A 20,539-nucleotide genomic window follows, 5' to 3' on the forward strand; every position below is an offset into this window, starting at 1 on the left:
GCTCGCTGTTTGAAAATCAGTAGAGAGACAGGTGATGGTGAGAAATGAAAGGTTGCTTTATTCAGGAAGCTGGCAGCCTGGAAGGATGGTGTACTAACCTCCCAAAGACCATCTTCCCTGTCCAGGCAAAGCCAGAAAGTTTTAAAGGGGAAGATGTGAGACACTGGGGGCTCGGGGTGGGCTATCTGCAGGAGGAGGTGGTGCCCAGGCAAATAGTCATATGTTGACATGACCCTGAACAGACTTGCTTGCAGCAGCAGCAGCTGTGTTCCAGTGTGTTCAGGACTTCTCTGGGGAAGACTGGTCCTTTACTCCTTAAGGCTGGTGGTCTGCAGTTCTCAAGGAAAGTAGGTTAATTCATCTACAGACTTAAAGTCTCAGCAAACAAGGATTGCATAAGCTTGAAGCAAGAACCCTTAAGACCTGTTAGAGTGTTGTTACAAAACACCTTGATAGGATGTTACTGTTATAGATTATTAAAATGCTTATTTTACAAGCGTTTTTTTGTTGCCATTCATTATCCTACAATATATTAACGTTATAATATAAGCTATTCAGTTATTTACTTAAGGAAAATTGAGAATGGATTTGGTATATAAAACATTGAATTTTTAATTTTGGCTAGGATTAAATGATTTTTTTTTTTTAACAGATCAAGAAGTTAGTATATGTTTACCTGGTCCGGTATGCTGAAGAACAGCAGGATCTGGCACTCTTGTCCATAAGCACTTTCCAGCGAGCTCTAAAGGTAAATAATAGACTGAGCCAGCAAATAGCTACAAGGTTTGTGTGAAGTTGAAGGTGTGTGATTTAAAGAACTGGAGCAATAATCTAAATAGCACAGTAGTGTTTTGAAAGAGTTGAAAGGCCTCTCACATTGCCTAGTCAGTGTCCTTAGAAAATAATATATATGACCAACTAGACCTTTCCCAGTGTGTTTCATTTTCTGTAGGTTCCTTTATGTTCTATTTAATCATTATCATGCATCAAAGAACTCTTCATCATTATACCAACTAGTTGTTCAAAGTGTGTAATGAGGGGACATGACTTTTTAAAGATAAAATTTATAGCTTGTAGCATTTTGTCATTGTGAAACTCTAAAAACCTAACATGTTTAGTAATGAATGATCAACTAGAATTATAACCATTACTTTTCTTGTTTAAACATTATTCAGAGAAGTAAACATTTATCTAACTCTTTTTCCTTAACCCATTTCTATATACTAATTCTTTAAATTAAGTAGCTTTTTTCCTATTGTGATATTGTACCCTGTGAACACCAATTAGCTGTGTCATAAAGATGTCATTGAAATGTTAAACTTGAAATTTTGATGAATATTTTTGAACTTTTTCAGGACCCAAATCAACTAATCCGTGCAAGTGCTTTGAGAGTTCTGTCAAGTATTAGAGTACCAATTATTGTACCTATTATGATGCTTGCTATTAAGGAGGCTTCTGCTGATTTATCACCATATGTTAGGAAGAATGCAGCCCATGCAATACAGAAATTGTACAGGTAGGTGCTTTGTTAATAATGCCAACGATTTCTAATGGTATGTGGAACATTACACCCCATGGAGGCTTCTCTGATTAGCTCTTACAGTTAGTCTGTACTTACACTAAGTAAACCCAGTGACAGTTTTTCTCCCCACAAACACTTTTTTTTTTTTTTTTTAAGGATTTTATTAACTTATCTGACAGAGACAGCCAGCGAGAGAGGGAACACAAGCAGGGGGAGTGGGAGAGGAAGAAGCAGGCTCCCAGAGGAGGAGCCTGATGTGGGGCTCGATCCCAGAACGCTGGGATCACGCCCTGAGTGGAAGGCAGACGCTTAACGACTGCGCCACCCAGGCGCCCCCCGACAAACATTCTTTAGACATCTTTAACTTTATTTTGGTTATAGAGACCCTATGCTGGTTTTTACTTGTGAGCCTATTAGGGCCTGTGATAATTTTACAGATAACTTTTATAACTTAAATTTTATAACTTAAAAATGAATGGAATTTGAATTCTCATTTATGTAGTGTATCTCTCATGTACATACACATGTATATTGTTAGAAAATTAAGATTTTTTACTGTTTATTGTAGGGTAGAGTCTTAAGTGTATTATCCTCTTAATTCACTGTGTTCTTTTTTTAAATTTCTTAAATATTTTTTATTCTGTTTTTTATTTCAATTCAATTATTTATTTTATTTTATTTTATTTTTTTTTAAGATTTTATTTATTTATTTGACAGAGAGAGATAGCCAGCGAGAGAGGGAACACAAGCAGGGGGAGTGGGAGAGGAAGAAGCAGGCTCCCAGCGAGAAGCCTCATGTGGGGCTTGATCCCAGAACTCTGGGATCACGCTTTGAGCCGAAGGCAGACGCTTAATGACTGCGCTACCCGGGCGCCCCTCAATTCAATTGTTTAACATATAGCGTATTATTATTTTCAGATGTAGAGGTCAGTGATTCGTCAGTCTTACATAATACCCAATGCTCATCATTACATCATGTGTCCTTAATGTCCATCACCCAGTAACCCCATCTCTCCACCCCCTCCCTTCCAGCAACCCTCAGTTTATTTCCTGTGATTAAGGGTCTCTTATGGTTTGTCTCCCTCTCTGGTTTCATTTTATTTTTCCTTCTCTTCCCCTATGATCCTCTGTTTTTTTTTCTTAAGTTCCACATATGAGTAAAATCAAATGATAATTCTCTTTCTCTGATTGACTTACTTCGCTTAGCATGATACCCTCTGGTTCCATCCACATCGTTAGAAATGTCAATATTTCATTTTTTGATGGCTGAGTAGTATTCCATTGTGTGTGTGTGTGTGTGTGTGTGTGTATATATATATATATATATATATATATACACCACATCTTCTTTATCCATTCATCTATCGATGGACATCTGGGCTCTTTCCAAGGTTTGGATGTTGTGGACATTGCTGCTAGGAACATTGGGGTGCAGGTGTCCCTTCGGATCACTACATTTGTATCTTTGGGGTAAATACCTATCAATGCACTTTGTTCTCCTTTATTTCATCTTTGGCCCTGATGTTCCCTTCCTTGTCTGATTCTTTTATAGATCTATTTTGTCGAATTTTAAAATGCTGATTTTGAAATGCAGCATGATACTGTATTTATGTGATATTTATTAAAATATCATACAATGCCTTAATCCTTGTGGAAAACATATTGCCTAAATGAAAGAGTTATTATCTATAATAATTTGGTATTATTTTCTGTTACCATTGATTCCACAAGCTTTTGTCAAGATCATTTTGTGTTTTGGTGTTGGGTTATATGTGTAAGATGTGTGAAAATGGTAGAGGATGTATTACCACATATTTGAGGGGAAAAAAATCAAACCAATGACAAATAATTAAAGGCAATCTATCATTAAATAAGATATTAGCATATGATATATATGTATATAGAAAGGCATACTAACCATGACTTTGATAGGCTATGGCTCAGAGATTATCATGTAGGGCTTCAAAATGTAAAGATTTGTAATGAAGTGGGATTAGTTAGGAAAGACTGCTTGAAGAAGGGAGACTGGACCTAGAATTTGAAAGAATTAAAACGTTTGTTCAGATAATTATAATAGTTAGCAATAAACTTATATAAGTGTGTAAAAAGTAAAAATTCATTTTCTTAGGTTAACTGTCAGACAAAGTTATATCACACTTATCACTATCTCTTCTTGCTTATATACTTGCAGAATAGGATCCAAGCTCACTGTGACAGATAGAAGTCCATCACTGGACCCCATTTTACCTCTCCAGCCCCAACCCTTATTCTCCTTGCCTGGAATTTATCGTCTAATAGCTCAGTACTGCCTGTTAGTACTCTACATAAAATGTTTTTAAATTGTAACCATTTGTTTAGTCTTGACCTAGAGAATTTTCTCCTTTTTTCAGTTAAAGCCAAATTGTTAAGATTCATCGGAGATGTCACTTCCTGTAAGAAACCCTCCATAGTCCTTCATCCTCCATTGGTGCTCATTTTATTCCTGTTATCCCTTATACATATTTCTGTTATATGGAATGATTATGTTTAGGGCTTTCTTTACTAGACTGTCTTATTTGTCTTTGTATAATTATTCTTCAGCTTCACAGTAAATGGACAACAGTTGAATTCCATGTTAGGAAGAAATTATATTGTTATCAATATTTTAGTGCTTAGAGCCTCTAATAGGATGCATTTCTTACTTCTGTATATATGTAAGCCTTTGCTCAAATTTTTTGGGTTTTAGATGGCAGGTTTGGTAATGCATGTCTCTATTACTGAACTGAAATGATAGAAGATTCTTACTTGGGAATTCGCTAGTTGTTTTTGACCATTATGTATCCCTAGTCAAAAATCGTTGTTCTGTTACTTTTTTCCCTCAGTTAAAAAAAGAATTCATTATTTATCTACTTATAATTACTTTTTTAAGATTTTCCAACTATTTTTTGGAAGTGAAGTTGATATTTGAATGCTTTCTTAATGGAATTAGTGTCTGGGTGTAATTAATATGAGCAACTTTAAAAAGAAAGATAGGACACATTTGGGAGAAAAAACATCCCATTTTATTTCAGATTTGTTTTGTTTCCATCTTTACATAATTCTTGCTCTCCCTCCCCCCTAAAATTTTTTTTTTAATATTCTTGAAATCATTAGCTTCATTTAAAATTTGAGTTAAAGGGAAAACATTTAATGTATGTTCTTTTCTTTTTATGTTTTAGCCTTGATCCAGAGCAGAAGGAAATGTTAATTGAAGTAATTGAAAAACTTCTAAAGGATAAAAGCACAGTAAGTGATAACCTTTTTATGTCAAAGTAAAATTGTGTTTTATTTACATAGTATCATTTTGCCATTGTATATGTGGTGTAATTATTTTTATTGATTTTGAAGTGGTATAAATATTAATGGAGTTCATTAAAATCCTTGAAGAATAAAAATGTGTTTATAAAGAGAAATGTTGTATTTAGAATTTTAGCTTGTTACGTGTTTCTTCATCTGGAATCAGAAGAACAAATTGGGGGGAAAATCCTTTCTTTAATCTGTGGCTAAATTTTTGACTGCTTTGCATGCAAAAGTTTTTATTTCAAGCAATGATTTATTAGAATTTTTAAAGGCTGAATCACGTGGGAACAAGTAGTTGTTTTAAAATAAAGTATCAGTAAGTATTAAAGCAATATTAAAAAATTAGAGGAGTATTATAAATGTGTTTTTTAAAAAAATATTCTAAAACATTTTTTTATTTGTAGGACTGTTTTATTGCTGGTAAGAGTGATCTTACTGGCTAATATGAGTCATCTTTTGTGAATGTACTTAATCTCCTCCCCCTCCCTTCCCCACTCCCATTCTTTTTGTATTGTGATAATGAGATCTAGGAATAGTGATGACCCACGGGATCTGCCTATTTTGTCTGATAGAAGTACAGCTATTTTGCCTTCTTATGGTTGCTCTTTACATGATATATCTCTTTGCTTTTACTCTCAGCCTGTTGGTAGTTTTGAATCCAATGTGTATCTCCTGTAGACAGCATATAGTTGGATATTGTTTTCTAATCCACTGTGACAATATGTGGCTTTTGATTAGATTGTTTAATCCATTTACATTTAATGTTATTGAATAGTTGGATTTATAGCTGCTCTTTACTTTTCTGTCTCACGTCTTTTTTGTCCCTCTTTCCTCCTTTACTGCTTTCTATTTACATTAAGCGAATACGTTCTTTTGAACAGTTTACTTCCTTTAATGAGTTTTTCACTAAGTACTTTTTTCCCCACTATGTACTTTGAAAATATTATATTATACATGAAATTATTGTTGGGGATTTCATTCCTAAGCCATTCAGCAAATTTAGTCTATAATGTAGCAGAAATCGTCATTGTGTTTCCTCTATAGTGCTTGATATAATGTAGGAGGTAAGTAAATAAGGATTTGCCCAATAAATTAAGGCAGAAAAGAAATTTGATTTCTTTTTGTCTTCTGTATGGTATACTTGTTATCTGCTTCTAGGACCCAGATGTGGCGTCAGTATTATTGGTATTATAATTAACTTGATTTTAGTAATAATACAAAAACATTTAGTTTTTTTGACGTGCAAGACATTTGCCAAGGACTGTGGAGAATATAGTAAGATCTATAAGAAACAGATACTTTATTTTAATGTAGTTTACCACGATTTCTGTTACATTATAGACTAAAAGAAATTTGTTGCATGGCTCAGGAACGAAATCTCCATTTATAATGTGTGCTCTTCCTAAAAAGATTAGTCACAGGTGAAAATTACAATCTTTGTAATAAGACAGAATTGGGTTTCTGTCTGAACTTCTACCCCTTGGTAGCTATATATGAAGCCTTCATAAGTTGCAGTTTCCAAATTTGTATACCTTGTAATTTTTAATCTATAAAGTTTTATTTGTTGTGAAGGGCTGTTGTATATATAACCCTGATCATAGCACCTGACACCATAAAAGGGGGTTAATACATATTCCAAATAAGAAATAAATGACTGAAAAAAGAATGTAAAGGATAATTTCTTTGTAAATTTGCAACAGTTGGTTATTAATTTCTGACCATTTATTTCCAAAGTACAGTAGAAAACATTGAGTACTTGTTCATAGTAGGTATATAATATTTGTCAAATGATTGTGGAATTAATTTGGTGATAGTAATTAGGTTATAGTAATTCGATGTTTACTACCATTTTTTTAGTCATAGTAATTAGTAATTACTGTTTTTTTTTTTTTGGTGATAGTAAATTAGCTGTTTATTATCATTTTTAACACTTCGCTTCCCAAATGGTATATGTCATATTCAGTGTTCGCAGGTAGATTTTAGGGGAGCTTTGATGATCTGTCACTTATGAGGGACTCCTTTTTCCTGAAGTGTTACATGTTTATATGTTTTTTTTTTACTCAAAAGACATGTATCTCTGTCTTTCTATCTGTGTTAAGTGGCAGTAGTTTACACTGATGCCTCTAATTCCAGTACAATAGTACAGGGTTCCTTCTAGCCTCCTACCTTTTCAGCTTCTTTCTCCAACATTAAAAAATGTGGCTCTCATTATCCTCAATACATTTACTTACTTATTCAGTCTCAAGATGAAGAGCAAGTGTTTCAAAATTGCTAGCATGTACCTTTGTGGGGAGTGGTGAGAGGGGGATTGCTAATTGAATTAAATATTGGTTTAGAGTTATATTAATATGTAGTCTGACTTCTTTGATGTTACTGTAAATTGAAATTGCTTCATCCTTATATTGTTGAACTTGTTATATTGGTATATCAAGAAGCTCTTGATTTTCTGTATGGTAATTTTATATCTTGCTTCTTTACCAAGTTCTTTTGTCTGATTTAGTTATATCATTCATTCTCCATTGTTTATTCTAGAAAATATATCACCTGCCAATAGAGTGATTTTACTTCTTCTTTTCCAATTCTTATGACTAACTAATTTCTCTTGTGTAATTACATACTTGTGTACTAGTAGTGGTGGAGATGGTGAGCATACTTGTCTTGTTTTAATCTAAAGGAAGTGCATGTAATGTGTCTGCATTAAGTAAGATACTGACCCTGATGATTTTCTGTCTTTGAAATGTGATAGTTTTAAATGGTGTCTCAGGGTTACTTGATGTGGGTCAGTTTTTTCCTGGTATTCAGTGAACGTTTTAAAAATGTAGATTCAGAACTTACATTATTTCTGGCAAAGTGTTTTTTTTTTTTTTTTAAGATTATGGTTTTAAACATTAATTCTGTTCAGTTACTTTTATTTCTTTAGGGACTTCAATTTTATGTAGGTTGGATCTTCTTTGCCTGTCTTACATTTCAACCACTGTCTCTCTAAACTTTTTACTTCTTTCTTTACCTCATTTCTGTTCACTTGGTTCTTTTTCTGCTTTTCTTTAATTTCCCCTTACTAAATGTTCATTCAGCTGTTTTCTTGCAAGGACATCTTGCAACTTAATCATCATGTGTGATTATTTTATTCCCCTCTCGGTTTCTTTCCTGGTTTCATCAGGTTCTGTTTCATTTCTTTCTGATGTCTTTTGTTTATTTCTGTTGTCTTTTATGAATTTCTGATTCATACTCATTTTTCTGATTCTCAGATGCTTCTTTGAGGGTGCTTACTTCAATTTGGAGTGTTGTGTTGGATAGTTTTCTTTTGCTTCATCATTAATTTTTTTGTGGGTACTTTTCTTCGGTTGAATTGTTTTGATTTTCACTTTCTGTTTTCAATACGTGTAGATTACTTACATCTTTACACTTATTTGGACAGGGCTAGTGGTTTGAGTTTGAGGTAGCATGCAGAATTCTTTGTATAAGAACACCCTTTCTGTCAGAATAGCAAAGTATGCTTTTCTGTTAGTTGGCTTTTTTGAGGGAGAGCATCCATAGGAAGTGGTGTGTGTCCTAAAGTTATTTATATTTATTTATTTATTGTTGTTCCTTCAGGATCCTAAATTTCCTCCTCTTATTCTTTTTTCTGTCACCTTATAGTTTCTAAGGGACTCCTTTTCCTCTACCTCATTTTTTAACTGTTATCTTCTTGAAAATTTTCTTTTCCAAGGTAGTCTCATTGAATACTTCCTCCACCTCCTACCCTCTTGAAATTTCTTCTTTGTAGTCTGCTGGACCCCCCAGGAATCTTATGCAGTATTACACTTTAGAGCACTCTTTTTCTTTCTCCTATTGATTTTAGTGCCCTCTTTTGCTTTCCACCAACTCCTAATGGCTTTGTTATGGGCAGTTTTTTCCGGACTGCCATAGGTCTTTGTGAAGTTTTATGATATAAGCTTGAGAGATAACTCTCTACTTACATGTAATTTGAAGTTTGGAGTTTCTCTGTTTTTTAGTTATGCTTAGGACATAGGTTTTCATCTTTGATTTTTCTGGGTTTGGTTTGGGAGATTCAGATTTACCCAGGTATTGTAACTTGCCTACCCATTATTTAAATTAATTATAAACATTTTGTGATAATTTTTTTCCTTTGTATGATTATAATCTTGTAGAAAGGTTTATTCTGACATTTATGCGTATATTTACGGATCTTGTTTTTATTATTACTTTGTCTCTTGTAGTTCTTTATTGAAGGAAGACAGGTGTATTTCCTTCCTCCCCAAAATTAATAATGTCAGTATTGACATTTAAAACAGTAAGAATCAGGGCACCTGCGTGGCTCAGTAGGTTAAGCATCTACTTTCGGCTCAGGTCATGATCTCAGGGTGCTGGGATCGAACTCCACATCAGCTCCCTGCTCAGTGAGGAGTCTGCTTCTCCGTCTCCCTCTGCCCCTCCCACCTGCTCATGCTCGCTCTGTCTCTGTCTCTCTCAAATAAATAAATAAAATAAAAATGAAACAGTAAGAATCCCAAATCATTTTTGTTTAAAAATTTCCCAGTTAACTGTGCACGTCTCATTTACTTCCACATTTTGAAAAGGAATTTATTTGTTATCAGCAGGAGCTTTTTGGGATCACTGTCATGATTTTAACATTGCTATTGCTGCTGATAAATACAAATTTGAAAGATGTTAATGTATTTAAAATTTTTCTTCACTTAACATTTTGACTTTGAGATACATGTTCTGTTGCTTCTTTTAGCCTAAAGAGAAGACTTTCTGACAGTTAAGATCTCAAAGACAGTGAATTCTATAATTCTCATTTTAAGGAAAGTTGGAAATATAAACATATTAGAATAGAATGCTTTGTCCATTTTACTAGAGTAAGATCAATATTTGTCATAAAAATAGTCCTTTTCTAAAAATACGTCCTGTAGGGTTGAGAGATATTGTTATGGTAAGATAACTGGAAGAGCATTTTAGGGCTACTTAGGTAACTGTTGTTTAAAGGTTATCTATAAATTTTGAAAGGCACCCCACAACTATAGTCAGTAAAATTAAAAGGGAGTATTTTATTAATGTTCCATTATCCCCAATCAGCTGTTACAACTTTTCTTTATATAATTTCTTCATTGTATATTCCTGGATTTACCGGTAACCTCTTATATTCCCTATTTAGCATATTCTAAACACACCTTTTCTGATGTTCAGTTACAAACTTATTTTTAAAATTTATAATGCTTTCTCTGGTTTGTCTTTAAGAGGTAGAAATCCATATTTGTTGAGCACTGTAAGCATAGCAGTGGACAGTCTTATTTAGAACACCTCAAAAACAAGGTGGTATTTATTTCCTATTTCTTTCAGGTTAATTTTAAAGAAATCCTTTGGATAGCTTTAGCTTTCTAATAGAAAACAGAGTTTCTTACGAAAACAGATTAGGTCAATGCTTACTGAAAAACTCAGTTGTTTATATATTTTTTATGACAAAGTTTCTCCTTAATTTAGCTACAAAACGATGTTTAATGAATATATTGGTAGTTATAACTAAACTATGGGGGTAAGACACCGTTTTATAAGTTATTGACTTAATGTTGGTAAAAGCTTCACTGTTGTGAAAAAAACCCCATATCTCTGATTTTGTGCAGATGTTTTATTGTGATAGATCTATTATCCAGCTATTAGAAGATAAATGACTGATCTTTCCTGTTTTCCATGCCTCAAGAAAATTGAAATAAGAAGGGGAATATCATTTGGGCTGTATGATTAGGGCAGGTTGGATGGCCATTAATTTAAAAGAAGAAAATCTTGGCAGCATTGGCCAACTTATACCATATTATCAATCAAACCTTGATGCACTTCTTGTGATGACCCAGCACTCTCAGGTTTTTGCAACGTTAATTAGAATTCATGACAAAATAGATGCAAGGAAACGTTTTGTACCCTTCATAATTTTATAGAAAATTTATTGTTATTAGAGGAACCATTTGCTTAGTGTGATTTTTTTCATTACCAGCTTGTCAACTAGCATAGATAATCTGGAGAAAATATGAACTCCATAGATGGGGTGTCACTTTTGTTGATGGTTCATGTAGTTTACCTTGGAGCACAGCTAATGGCTGAAGTTCATAGCAACAGCACAGAAAAACGTGGCAACCAAGGGAAGATAAATGAACCATGTTTATAGCTTTAATATAAAAAATACATAAATGGAAAACTGCATTTGAATTTGATGAGCTCATTGCTAGTTTTGTTGGAGTGATTTATTTTTCCCCTTATATAAAAAGCTACTATTGACACAGTGAGATGGAAATTAACTGTCTGTTTTTGGGAAACCAATATTTTTGGTTTTGAAATCTGAGTAGATCATTTTATTTTAATTCTGGAAGTTTTATAGAATATCGAACGTTTAATAGACCAAAATTATCAGTTCTGGCGTTATTTAACCTTGGGTCAGTTCGTTAAATCCATACAATGAAATACCTAAAATGGTCAGTTTTATTTTGTAAGGGTACTTTATTTTATATTCTGATTATTTTTGTGTTTCCTTAAACTTTATTTGTACTTAAGTATTTTCTTTTTTTCATGTTATCGGTTAGTACTTTAGAATTATGTTGTACCTATAGCACTCAGTTTAATAAATTTAATAACATTTGGTAGCTGATTTTTCTTTTAATTGGTGTCTCTATTAAACACTTGGAAAAAATCTAGGCTTAGGCAAAATACTTGATTTTACATAGTATTTCTTAAATTGAAACTTTGTTGAACTGCTATTTCAGTTTCATGGACTGTTTTATTCTAAGTGGTATTATTTAGTTTTGTACTTTAAGTATCCTTTATCAATAGATATGTATATCTTCTGTTACTGTAAGAATGGCCTATATATAAAATATATCTATGGATAGACAGATTTCACAAATACTAAGTTATTCTATAGTTTGATGTCATAAACTTTAGTTGTTTGAAGAGATTTTTAAATTATACTAAATCTGTTTAGAAATATGATTATCACAGAATATAATTTTCAGAGAGTGATTTGTGCAGAAGATATCAAAGTGTGGAGATGAAGACATAAACTTCACTTCCTTTCCATATCAATAGCAAATAGGAAATTATACGTATAATACATTTTTTATTTAGTTCACACAAATAATCAATTCTTTGCTTTTTCGATTGAAGTGCATTCATGCTGGGACCAGCAGGCACCAGTACATGGGCAGGGCTGGAGTCAATAAATGCGGCTTCACGTTTATACTGATTGGTAATTCATAAAATCCCCACAGGACTAGAAACTTGTTTAGCATAATAGCAAGTCTATATTCTGAGCTGTTTTCTTTCAATTGTATTGTTGGTTGCATATTAATAAACTAAATGTCAGCCAAGTAGAGGGACAAACACTAAAAATACAAATATTATTGTATCTAATATTTTTCAGAAAGTACCATTTCAATAAGTTACATTTCTATTTAATTGCTTATTTTAAGTCATTGGGGAAATTTTAGACACTAAAATGAAGATCCCTAGTGTTTAGAAAGAATATGATATTAATTTATTTTTTCAACAGTATTATATTGTTGGCTAACTGCATATATATCAGTGGTACATATATAGAAGTATTTGTGTATTATGTATTCTGCTTAGCTTGTATCTTTATACCAAAGATATCTTAATTTCACCGCTTTGCCCAAGTATGACAATTACAAAAACAGCATTTATGGTTCATTAATTGGTCTTGGAGAGAGCTGACTTTTGTTGGTAATACATTATTTCATCTTGTATACATTGTTACATAGGTTATAATAACGCACTAAAATTTTACGTGTGTTTTCTTTGTAAATGAAATATTGGTAAAAATTAACAGGTGGATTAAAATGTTGAAGAGTTGAAAGTATTTTGTACCAGAAACACTTAAGAGTTCCTCACACACTTTAAAATAAATTCATTGTCTTTCTCATTTTAAAATGACCTGATATGGTCTTTGTTATTGTCTTGATTGTTTTTCTGAATGTTGTTATATACTAAATAATGAATCTTTTGATTGGAACTTAGGTTAGCTTTAAAAATGAAAAATGTGTATGACAAATATGTTGAATCTATGAACAATTTATTAAAATTTAACTTGACAAAAAATTGTGGGAATTTCTAACACTAACACTTCTAATTGTAATATTTCAGGAAGGTACTAGCTTTTCAGACATGTTAGAGCAATGATTCTTTAAGGGAGTGACACTTAAAATTTATTATTTATACATGAACAATCATTTTTTAAATCAAATAACTGAATACTTTAAATATTGTCGTAACATTGAATGTATCTCTGTAGTGCTTGAGTAGAATCTTTGATGGAGGGAAAATGTTTTTTAATGAGTTACTATTTCTTCCTTTTCTAGCTGGTAGCTGGCAGTGTTGTGATGGCTTTTGAAGAAGTATGCCCGGATAGAATAGATCTGATTCACAAGAATTACCGCAAGCTCTGTAATTTACTAGTTGATGTAGAAGAGTGGGGACAGGTTGTCATAATCCACATGCTAACTCGATATGCTCGTACACAATTTGTCAGTCCTTGGAAGGAGGTAAGTGTTGAACGGATTTCCATTTATAAAGTATACTAAGAAAATGGATGAGCTTTTAAAAATGTGTATAGTTGTAAAATACAGAGATCTGCATATTTGTGGAGGACTCCTTTTTTTCATGTTCTTTTGGAAAGCAAGAAACAAAAATCAAGGATGATTTTTCATTATTTTGGCACTGATTGATATATGCTTAATGACATAGTTTATAAACTTTTAGTTTGTTACTTGGCAAGAGGCCCTTCTTAGGAGCAGAGTCTGCCTGGCACAGTGTTTGCAGTGATATTGCCAAATCATAGATTTTTTTTGAAATTAGTTGCTTTCTTTAAGTCTCAACTGTTTGAATGACTCACTTGTGCAAGTGGGTAATGTGATTCTAGCACATGTGAATTTATACCTAAGAGAATTTCTTGCTTTTGTAGGTAAATATTGCTGAACTTTTAAACTACCTTCTCCTAGTTCTGTATTTTAAAATGTTTGTTTTCCTATTTTTCACTTAAGCTGATAGAATTTTTGTAAAATTTATAATTAAATAAACGTGAAAATGAAGTTGTTTTCTTAGTGCATATTAACATTAGAGGCATACTTAATACCTTCTTTTTACTTAATTGATAGTTGAGGAAATTTTATTACATAGTTTGAAATATAGATCTTTTTGTGTATATATTTAATATTTAAGTGTAAGTTTTAAACTCATTTAAAAAAAGAAATTAAATATTACAAGAATAGCACATTCATTCTAATCTTGTGATACTTCTTTTTTGTCTTTTTAAAAAGTAGGTGGGGGGGGGCGCCTGGGTGGCACAGAGGTTAAGCGTCTGCCTTCGGCTCAGGGCGTGATCCCGACGTTATGGGATCGAGCCCCACATCGGGCTCCTCTGCTATGAGCCTGCTTCTTCCTCTCCCACTCCCCCTGCTTGTGTTCCCTCTCTCGCTGGCTGTCTCTATCTCTGTCGAATAAATAAATAAAATCTTTAAAAAAAAAAATAAAAAAATAAAAAGTAGGTGGGGGGTGGGAAGATGGGCAAAATGTGTGAAGTGGAGTGGGAGATAATAGGCTTCCAGTTATGGAACGAATAAATCATGGAGATGAAAGGAACTGCTTAGGGAATATATTCAGTGATACTGTAAAAGTACTGCATGGTGATGGTAGTACACTTGTGGTGAGCACAGCATAATGTATAGAGTTGTCAGATCACCATGTTGTATACCTGAAACTAATGTAACGTGTGTCAACTTATATTTCAATTAAAAAGGAAAAAGTAGTATTATAGACTTTTAAAATCAACTGCGTATAAAGTAAAAGACCAGAAAGACCCCAATTATAACAGTTTGTATACAAACTTATGCATACCTACACTTTTGTTGGCTCAGTACATTTGAGTGCTCAGTTCATTTCACTTTTGTTAATTAGAAATAAAGTGAGAGGAAAATATATAAAATGGATGAATGTTCATAATATGTATTTTAGATGACATGTTAAGCTTTCAGATGTTTAAGCGGTTTAAATGTTTGAAATATTCATCGATGCTTTTTACAGTAATTTAGTATTGTTAGTATTAAAAAGTATTTTTAATTTTTAAAAGGTATATCTTTATCCATAGGCTATTTGTAATACCTACTCCATCTTAATTTTAGTATTAAGAAAGTGTTATGGTTGTTTAAAATTGAAATCTGTTTTGAATTATTAAAATATAAAAATCTCATGCTATATGACACTTAAATTGATGATTGCTTTTTTTTTTTATAAAGTTTATTTGTCACTGAACAAAGTAAACTCTTGAAGGCACTTTTGCTGGATTATGCAACAACATGCCTATGTTGCAAATGTCTTGGCCCTTTGATGTAAATGATAACTTTGACAAGAGATTTTTGCTACTAGTAATAGTTGTTTGATTTTGGCCAGTTCTTTTCCAGAGTGCTGTTCAGATACATTTTTTTCCTGTTAGAAGGTTATAAAGTAATTTTGCCTTATCTAACCACTGTCACTATTTAATAAGATTTAAAATTTTACTTTCCTATCACCATCAAATCATTTTCAGTATCTCTATACAAATAATCCTTTGCTTTGTTATTGTGTAGAAATTGGAGTTAAAATACATCTTTCCTTGCCATATCTCCTAAAAATATGTAAGAGACTTTAAAATCTGTGTTTATAGTTTGTCTATTTATTTGTGTTTCTGTTCCTTGAATTTTATTTTTATCTTACTTTGGATAAAATTCATGTTGAGAGCTATTTGCAAATCAAGGAAGGTAAATGTTGTACTACCATATATAGTTACTCTTTTGACAGGTAATTTAAAAAGTTGGGTCTATATGCATGTATTCCATGTGTTTTCACATGTGGATTCTTTGGACATTAATTATTACAAACGTGAGATGAAATCCGGTCCTTATCCTGGGTACGCTGAAACTGGGCTACGTAATTTCTTACCTTTGCCACTTATTTGCACTCTGACCTTAGCATTATTCTAGATTATGTGGTTGATAGACTAATTCATTAGTGTTCAAATGTGCACCTCAGGCCTCAGGATGCTGTAACACTGCCACAGGAACAACCATAGGGGGCAGTGGTGCTCTAGACTCTGCAGCTCTCTGGGTTCTTGCCTGTGTTCCAGATAGAGCAGCCTTCATCTTTATCTGCCTTTCATATACAGCTATAAATATGATTTCCTTTGAGAAAGATTCCTTGGCTTAAAGGAAGAAAAGAAAAGAAGAAAATCTTAGTAAAATAGAAGATTTGTAAGAGTGTAACTGTAACTATAACTATTTTTTTTTAATTATAGAAGGAATTCAGGCACACAGTGAAATAAAATAGAAATCTTCCTTATAACCTCTTGGTTGACCCCTTAGAGGTATTTAGTGGCAACTGTTAAATTTCAGTTGTTCTAGTGGTTGTAAATTTTACTTCGGATAACACATTTCACTTTATTTATTAATTTAAAGTGATATTAGTTGATTCTAAAATAAGATAACAGGCCTTTATTGTTTTGTATACATATGTCTTCTGTTCCATACCAGCAGGAAAGATTTGGAAGGGTCATCCTTTATTGCAGTATTAGAAGTTAGAGATTGTCCAAGATGTTAAACTTTTGGTACAAATATATTTTATAAAATTAAGGTTCAGATGGATTATCATCATTTTTTTAGACCATGTCCATGCTTACTTTTTGAGTTAACCCATCTCAGACTTCCTGTATGGCTTGTTAGAATTCTGTTTCACCGAGCAACTTTTCAGCGAGGAGCCCAGGCACTTGTAATCTTGGAGGCTTTTGCATCCAACTTTTTAGGACTACACATGGTAATTTTAATTTTGAGAATTAAAATTTTTTATTTAAATTAAAGGGGGTGCCTGGGTGGCTCGTCGGTTAAGCATCTACCTTCAGCTCAGGTCATGATCTCAGGGTCCTGGGATCGAGCCCTGCATCGCATGGGCTCTGCTCAGTGGGTCGTCTGCTTCTCCTCTCCCTCTGCCCCTTCCCCCTAGCGTGTGCTCTGTCTCTCAAATAAATAAGTAAATATCTTTTTTAAAAAGTTGGCAAGCTGAATTATAAAGCTGGAAGAAACTTAGAAGTATTCTGCATTCCTGTCTGCTTTCATTTTTCACTTCTCATGTTTGTAGAAAGCATACCATGTAGTAAAGACCTGCTAAGAATACTATAGGATAGAAGGACAAAGTGGAACAGTATTCTGTCGTAGTCAGTGCTTTCTTGTTACAATCCTATTTTACCATCAGGTCTTGAATGTATTTTTTTCACGAAATTAGTAGAGTGTAAAGGTGTTCATTCTAGCACCTCATCCCCTTTTACATACAGGCAGGAGTCACTTATATAAATGCTGTATAAACACCATTTTATGATATATAAAGGGCCATTTATTTATCTTGAAGTGAAAGATTCTACAAGTGAGAGAACAGTTTCATTAAAATAATATATTGATTTAAAAGTTATTTAAAGTAAAAAAAAAAAACCCGCCTATCCATACCAAATTCATTAAAATCAAGGAATTTCTTTCTCCGGTACTAAGATAATATGTGAAAAATAACATCGTGATACTTTAAATTTAGCAATTTGTTATTTTGCTCTACTTATATAGTATTTTATTGGAGATTGGACAGTAGCAATTATTATACCCATTTTATAGATGACAAAACTGAGGCGTATAGATTTTAACAACCCCCCTAAGATGATATTGCTTATAAAATGTGGAGCCAGGAATATAAACAGAGTAATCTGATCCCTAGGTCAACAGTCTTTATTTTCTATTACCTCATGACCTTTTTTTTTTTTAAACCTCTTGACTTTTAAATTAAAATATCTTTTTGCTTACTTTAATAAGTTACTCTCTTTTTGCTTATTGCATTCTAGTTGAAGCCATTTTCAAAGCCTCCCCCCAATCCATACTGTTTAGACATTGCAATTAGGTAACAAGTATAATTAAATTCGCTTTTCAAAGAGAAAAATTGTGTTTTTCATTTAATTTTTAAAACATTTGTTTATGTTTATGTGCTTGAAAGGTAACAAAATTGTTTTTTTGAGGAATCGAAAATTAGTAGAAATACTTTTTGAGATGAGCTCATGTAACGTGTTTTTGTCAATAAGTTCTCAAATGAACACATCATATACAAACAAGCTTCTTCAGGGCAGAAGAGATTTTTAATTTAGTTTATTTGCATCATTATAGATCAGTATTTAGGCTGTTTATATGTAAATGTATGATTTGAGGAACAATTAAGTGTTGACAAAGTAGATTGCAGTCATATCAATTGCAGTGCATTTTCCATAATTTTTCTAACTGACATCTTTGATGATAAATAGTGGATGCCAAGTCAAAGCCGATTATACAGTGCACTAGGAATTCATGGGGCTGTCAGGGAGAAGACCGATTGACTTTAAATTTACATATTAATGAGAAGATTTGTTAAGAGGGTGCTTGACTATAGAAAATAACAGCGTATTTATAGGGCACGACATTTTATAAATAAAGCTGATGCAGGAAAATGGAAATTAAACCTTTTAGGTTAATAAATTCAAGAGACTGCTAAAATGCATATTTGCATTTTTATTTTCTCAAATTTACCTTACTCTTTGCAGTCCATGTAGGTTGTTTTTTTTTTTTTTTAATTCTAGGTCAAGTTTGTATAATTTTCAAGGATATAAAATTCCTTAAATATTTTCTTTGTCATTCAAGCTGATTATGGGAGAATACTTGGAGCATTAATGTAAATCTCTAAGACTAAAGTTGTTTTGGTAGAAACAATGGATTTTAAAAAATAAATGTTATAAAACACCAAGTAAATTTTAAGAGTATTAAAAAAACCCAAAAACCTTTAGTGTTGTTAATTATAAACTGAAAGAAAGCTTGGGCACTGGGGACTGACAGAAAGGTTTTTAATTTTATGAATCTAGCTCTTTAAAAGTTGGAACTTTCTCTAGGAGATGACAGTTTTGCAAGAATTATCAAAATTTTTTACTTTCATGATTTAGAACTTAAAACTTTATGTACTCAGAGTTACTTTTTACTTATGAATCCAGGTAATATAATTTTAGTGGCAGTATGCATTCTATTTTGAAATTTGGAGTGATGAATTTACTTTTATTTCTCTCAATATATCTGTACTTCAGTTATAAAACCTTAGATAGGTGTAAGAAAGTTCCAAGTTAAAATTTTGTTTAAAGTATTTTGAGATAAATTTCTTAAGATTTTCAGGGACAGCTATAAAATAACTCATCAGAACACAAAATTCATATGCATCGTTCTTGATTAGCAATTTTCTGAAATACAAAGGTAGGGGGAAGGAGTGCACTATGTCCTGTCGTCCAGGACCTACATGTTAGAGATTATTTTTTATTGAATTTTCTTTATAGGTTAATTTTCTTTGTAAAATAAATTTTGTATTGTACCTTACTAGTGAACTATTTTTGAGTCTCCCTATTGTGTGAAATTTTTAAATAACAGTAGTGAGGAATTATGGTAGAATCCATGCTTTACAATACAAATACAAAAGTTTTTGGGGACTTTTTCCAGGCACCTATTGATGAAGAGTTCAATATGTAGTTTATTGGGAAACCATGGACTGTGTGCAGATACTGAAATGGGGTCTCGCTTCCCTCCATTGGTTATGAAACATTTATCTTAAAGAGTCCTTATTTTTCTTGTTCATAATTTATTTTTGCTTGGATTTTTAACTCATGAAGTTTTTTTTTTTTTTTTTTAAAGATTGTATTTATTTATTTGACAGAGATAGAGACAGCCAGCGAGAGAGGGAACACAAGCAGGGGGAGTGGGAGAGGGAGAAGCAGGCTCCCAGTGGAGAAGCCTGATGTGGGGCTCGATCCCATAACGCCGGGATCACGCCCTGAGCCGAAGGCAGACGCTTAACCACTGTGCCACCCAGGCGCCCCTCATGAGGTTTCTTTTTAACAATATTTTTAATTTGGGGGTAAACATCTGCCTTTGGCTCAGGTCCTGATCCTGGGGTCCTGGGATCGAGTCCTGCATCGTGCTCTCCCTCTCTGTCAAATAAATAAATAAAATCTTAAAAAAAAAATCTTAAAAAATCTCAAAAACCCCAAAACAAAACAGAGTAGATCAATGAAAATCAAATTACTGATAAAAAGACTTGAGATAATAAAAATGCAAATAAAAAGACAAACATTAAAGCAATTTTTTAAAAAGGTGTAAGTAGAGAAAGATGTAAAATAGAGTGGTGTTTCTGAAGCATATAAATGACAAATGGAGCAAGAAAAAAAACGTGGAAGATCAAAGAAAAGAATTAAAAAAAATTCTACATAATAAAAAAGTGAATATGTAGATCATATAGAATGATGCACTCTGAGATGCAATCTTACTAATCTTTACAGATTAAAAAAAAGGCAGAGATTTTTATTAATTTGTCAGAGAGAGAGAGCACACAAGCAGGGGGAGAAGCAGGCAGAGGGAGAAGCAGGCTCTCTGCTGAGCAAGGAACGGCTACAGGACTTGATCATGGGACCTTGGGGCTCATGACCTGAGCTGAAGGCAGACACTTAACCGACTGAGCCACCCAGGCATCCCTTTAATCTTTAACAGTTTTTACTTAATTTGATAATGATAGTGATTTGGCTTTTATTCACTTAGGTTTCAGTCTTCCATTTTCTTTATTATATAATTT

The 20,539-nt window shown here is 32.8% G+C and overlaps 1 protein-coding gene across 1 annotated transcript in view; it reads left to right on the forward strand.

Annotated features, from left to right (window-relative positions):
* The window catches only part of AP3B1 (adaptor related protein complex 3 subunit beta 1), a 248,293-nt gene that overhangs the window by 56,560 nt on the left and 171,194 nt on the right, over positions 1 to 20,539 (forward strand). Inside the window, exons 4-7 of the mRNA XM_040622153.1 lie at positions 653 to 748; positions 1,356 to 1,516; positions 4,720 to 4,786; positions 13,207 to 13,389. Of these exons, the coding sequence (XP_040478087.1) occupies positions 653 to 748; positions 1,356 to 1,516; positions 4,720 to 4,786; positions 13,207 to 13,389 (507 nt within the window). The remainder of the gene's footprint in view (positions 1 to 652; positions 749 to 1,355; positions 1,517 to 4,719; positions 4,787 to 13,206; positions 13,390 to 20,539) is intronic.

This window comes from Ursus maritimus, unplaced genomic scaffold, assembly GCF_017311325.1.
Source record: "Ursus maritimus isolate PB19 unplaced genomic scaffold, ASM1731132v1 scaffold_5, whole genome shotgun sequence".
Classification (NCBI taxonomy): Eukaryota; Metazoa; Chordata; class Mammalia; order Carnivora; family Ursidae; genus Ursus; species Ursus maritimus.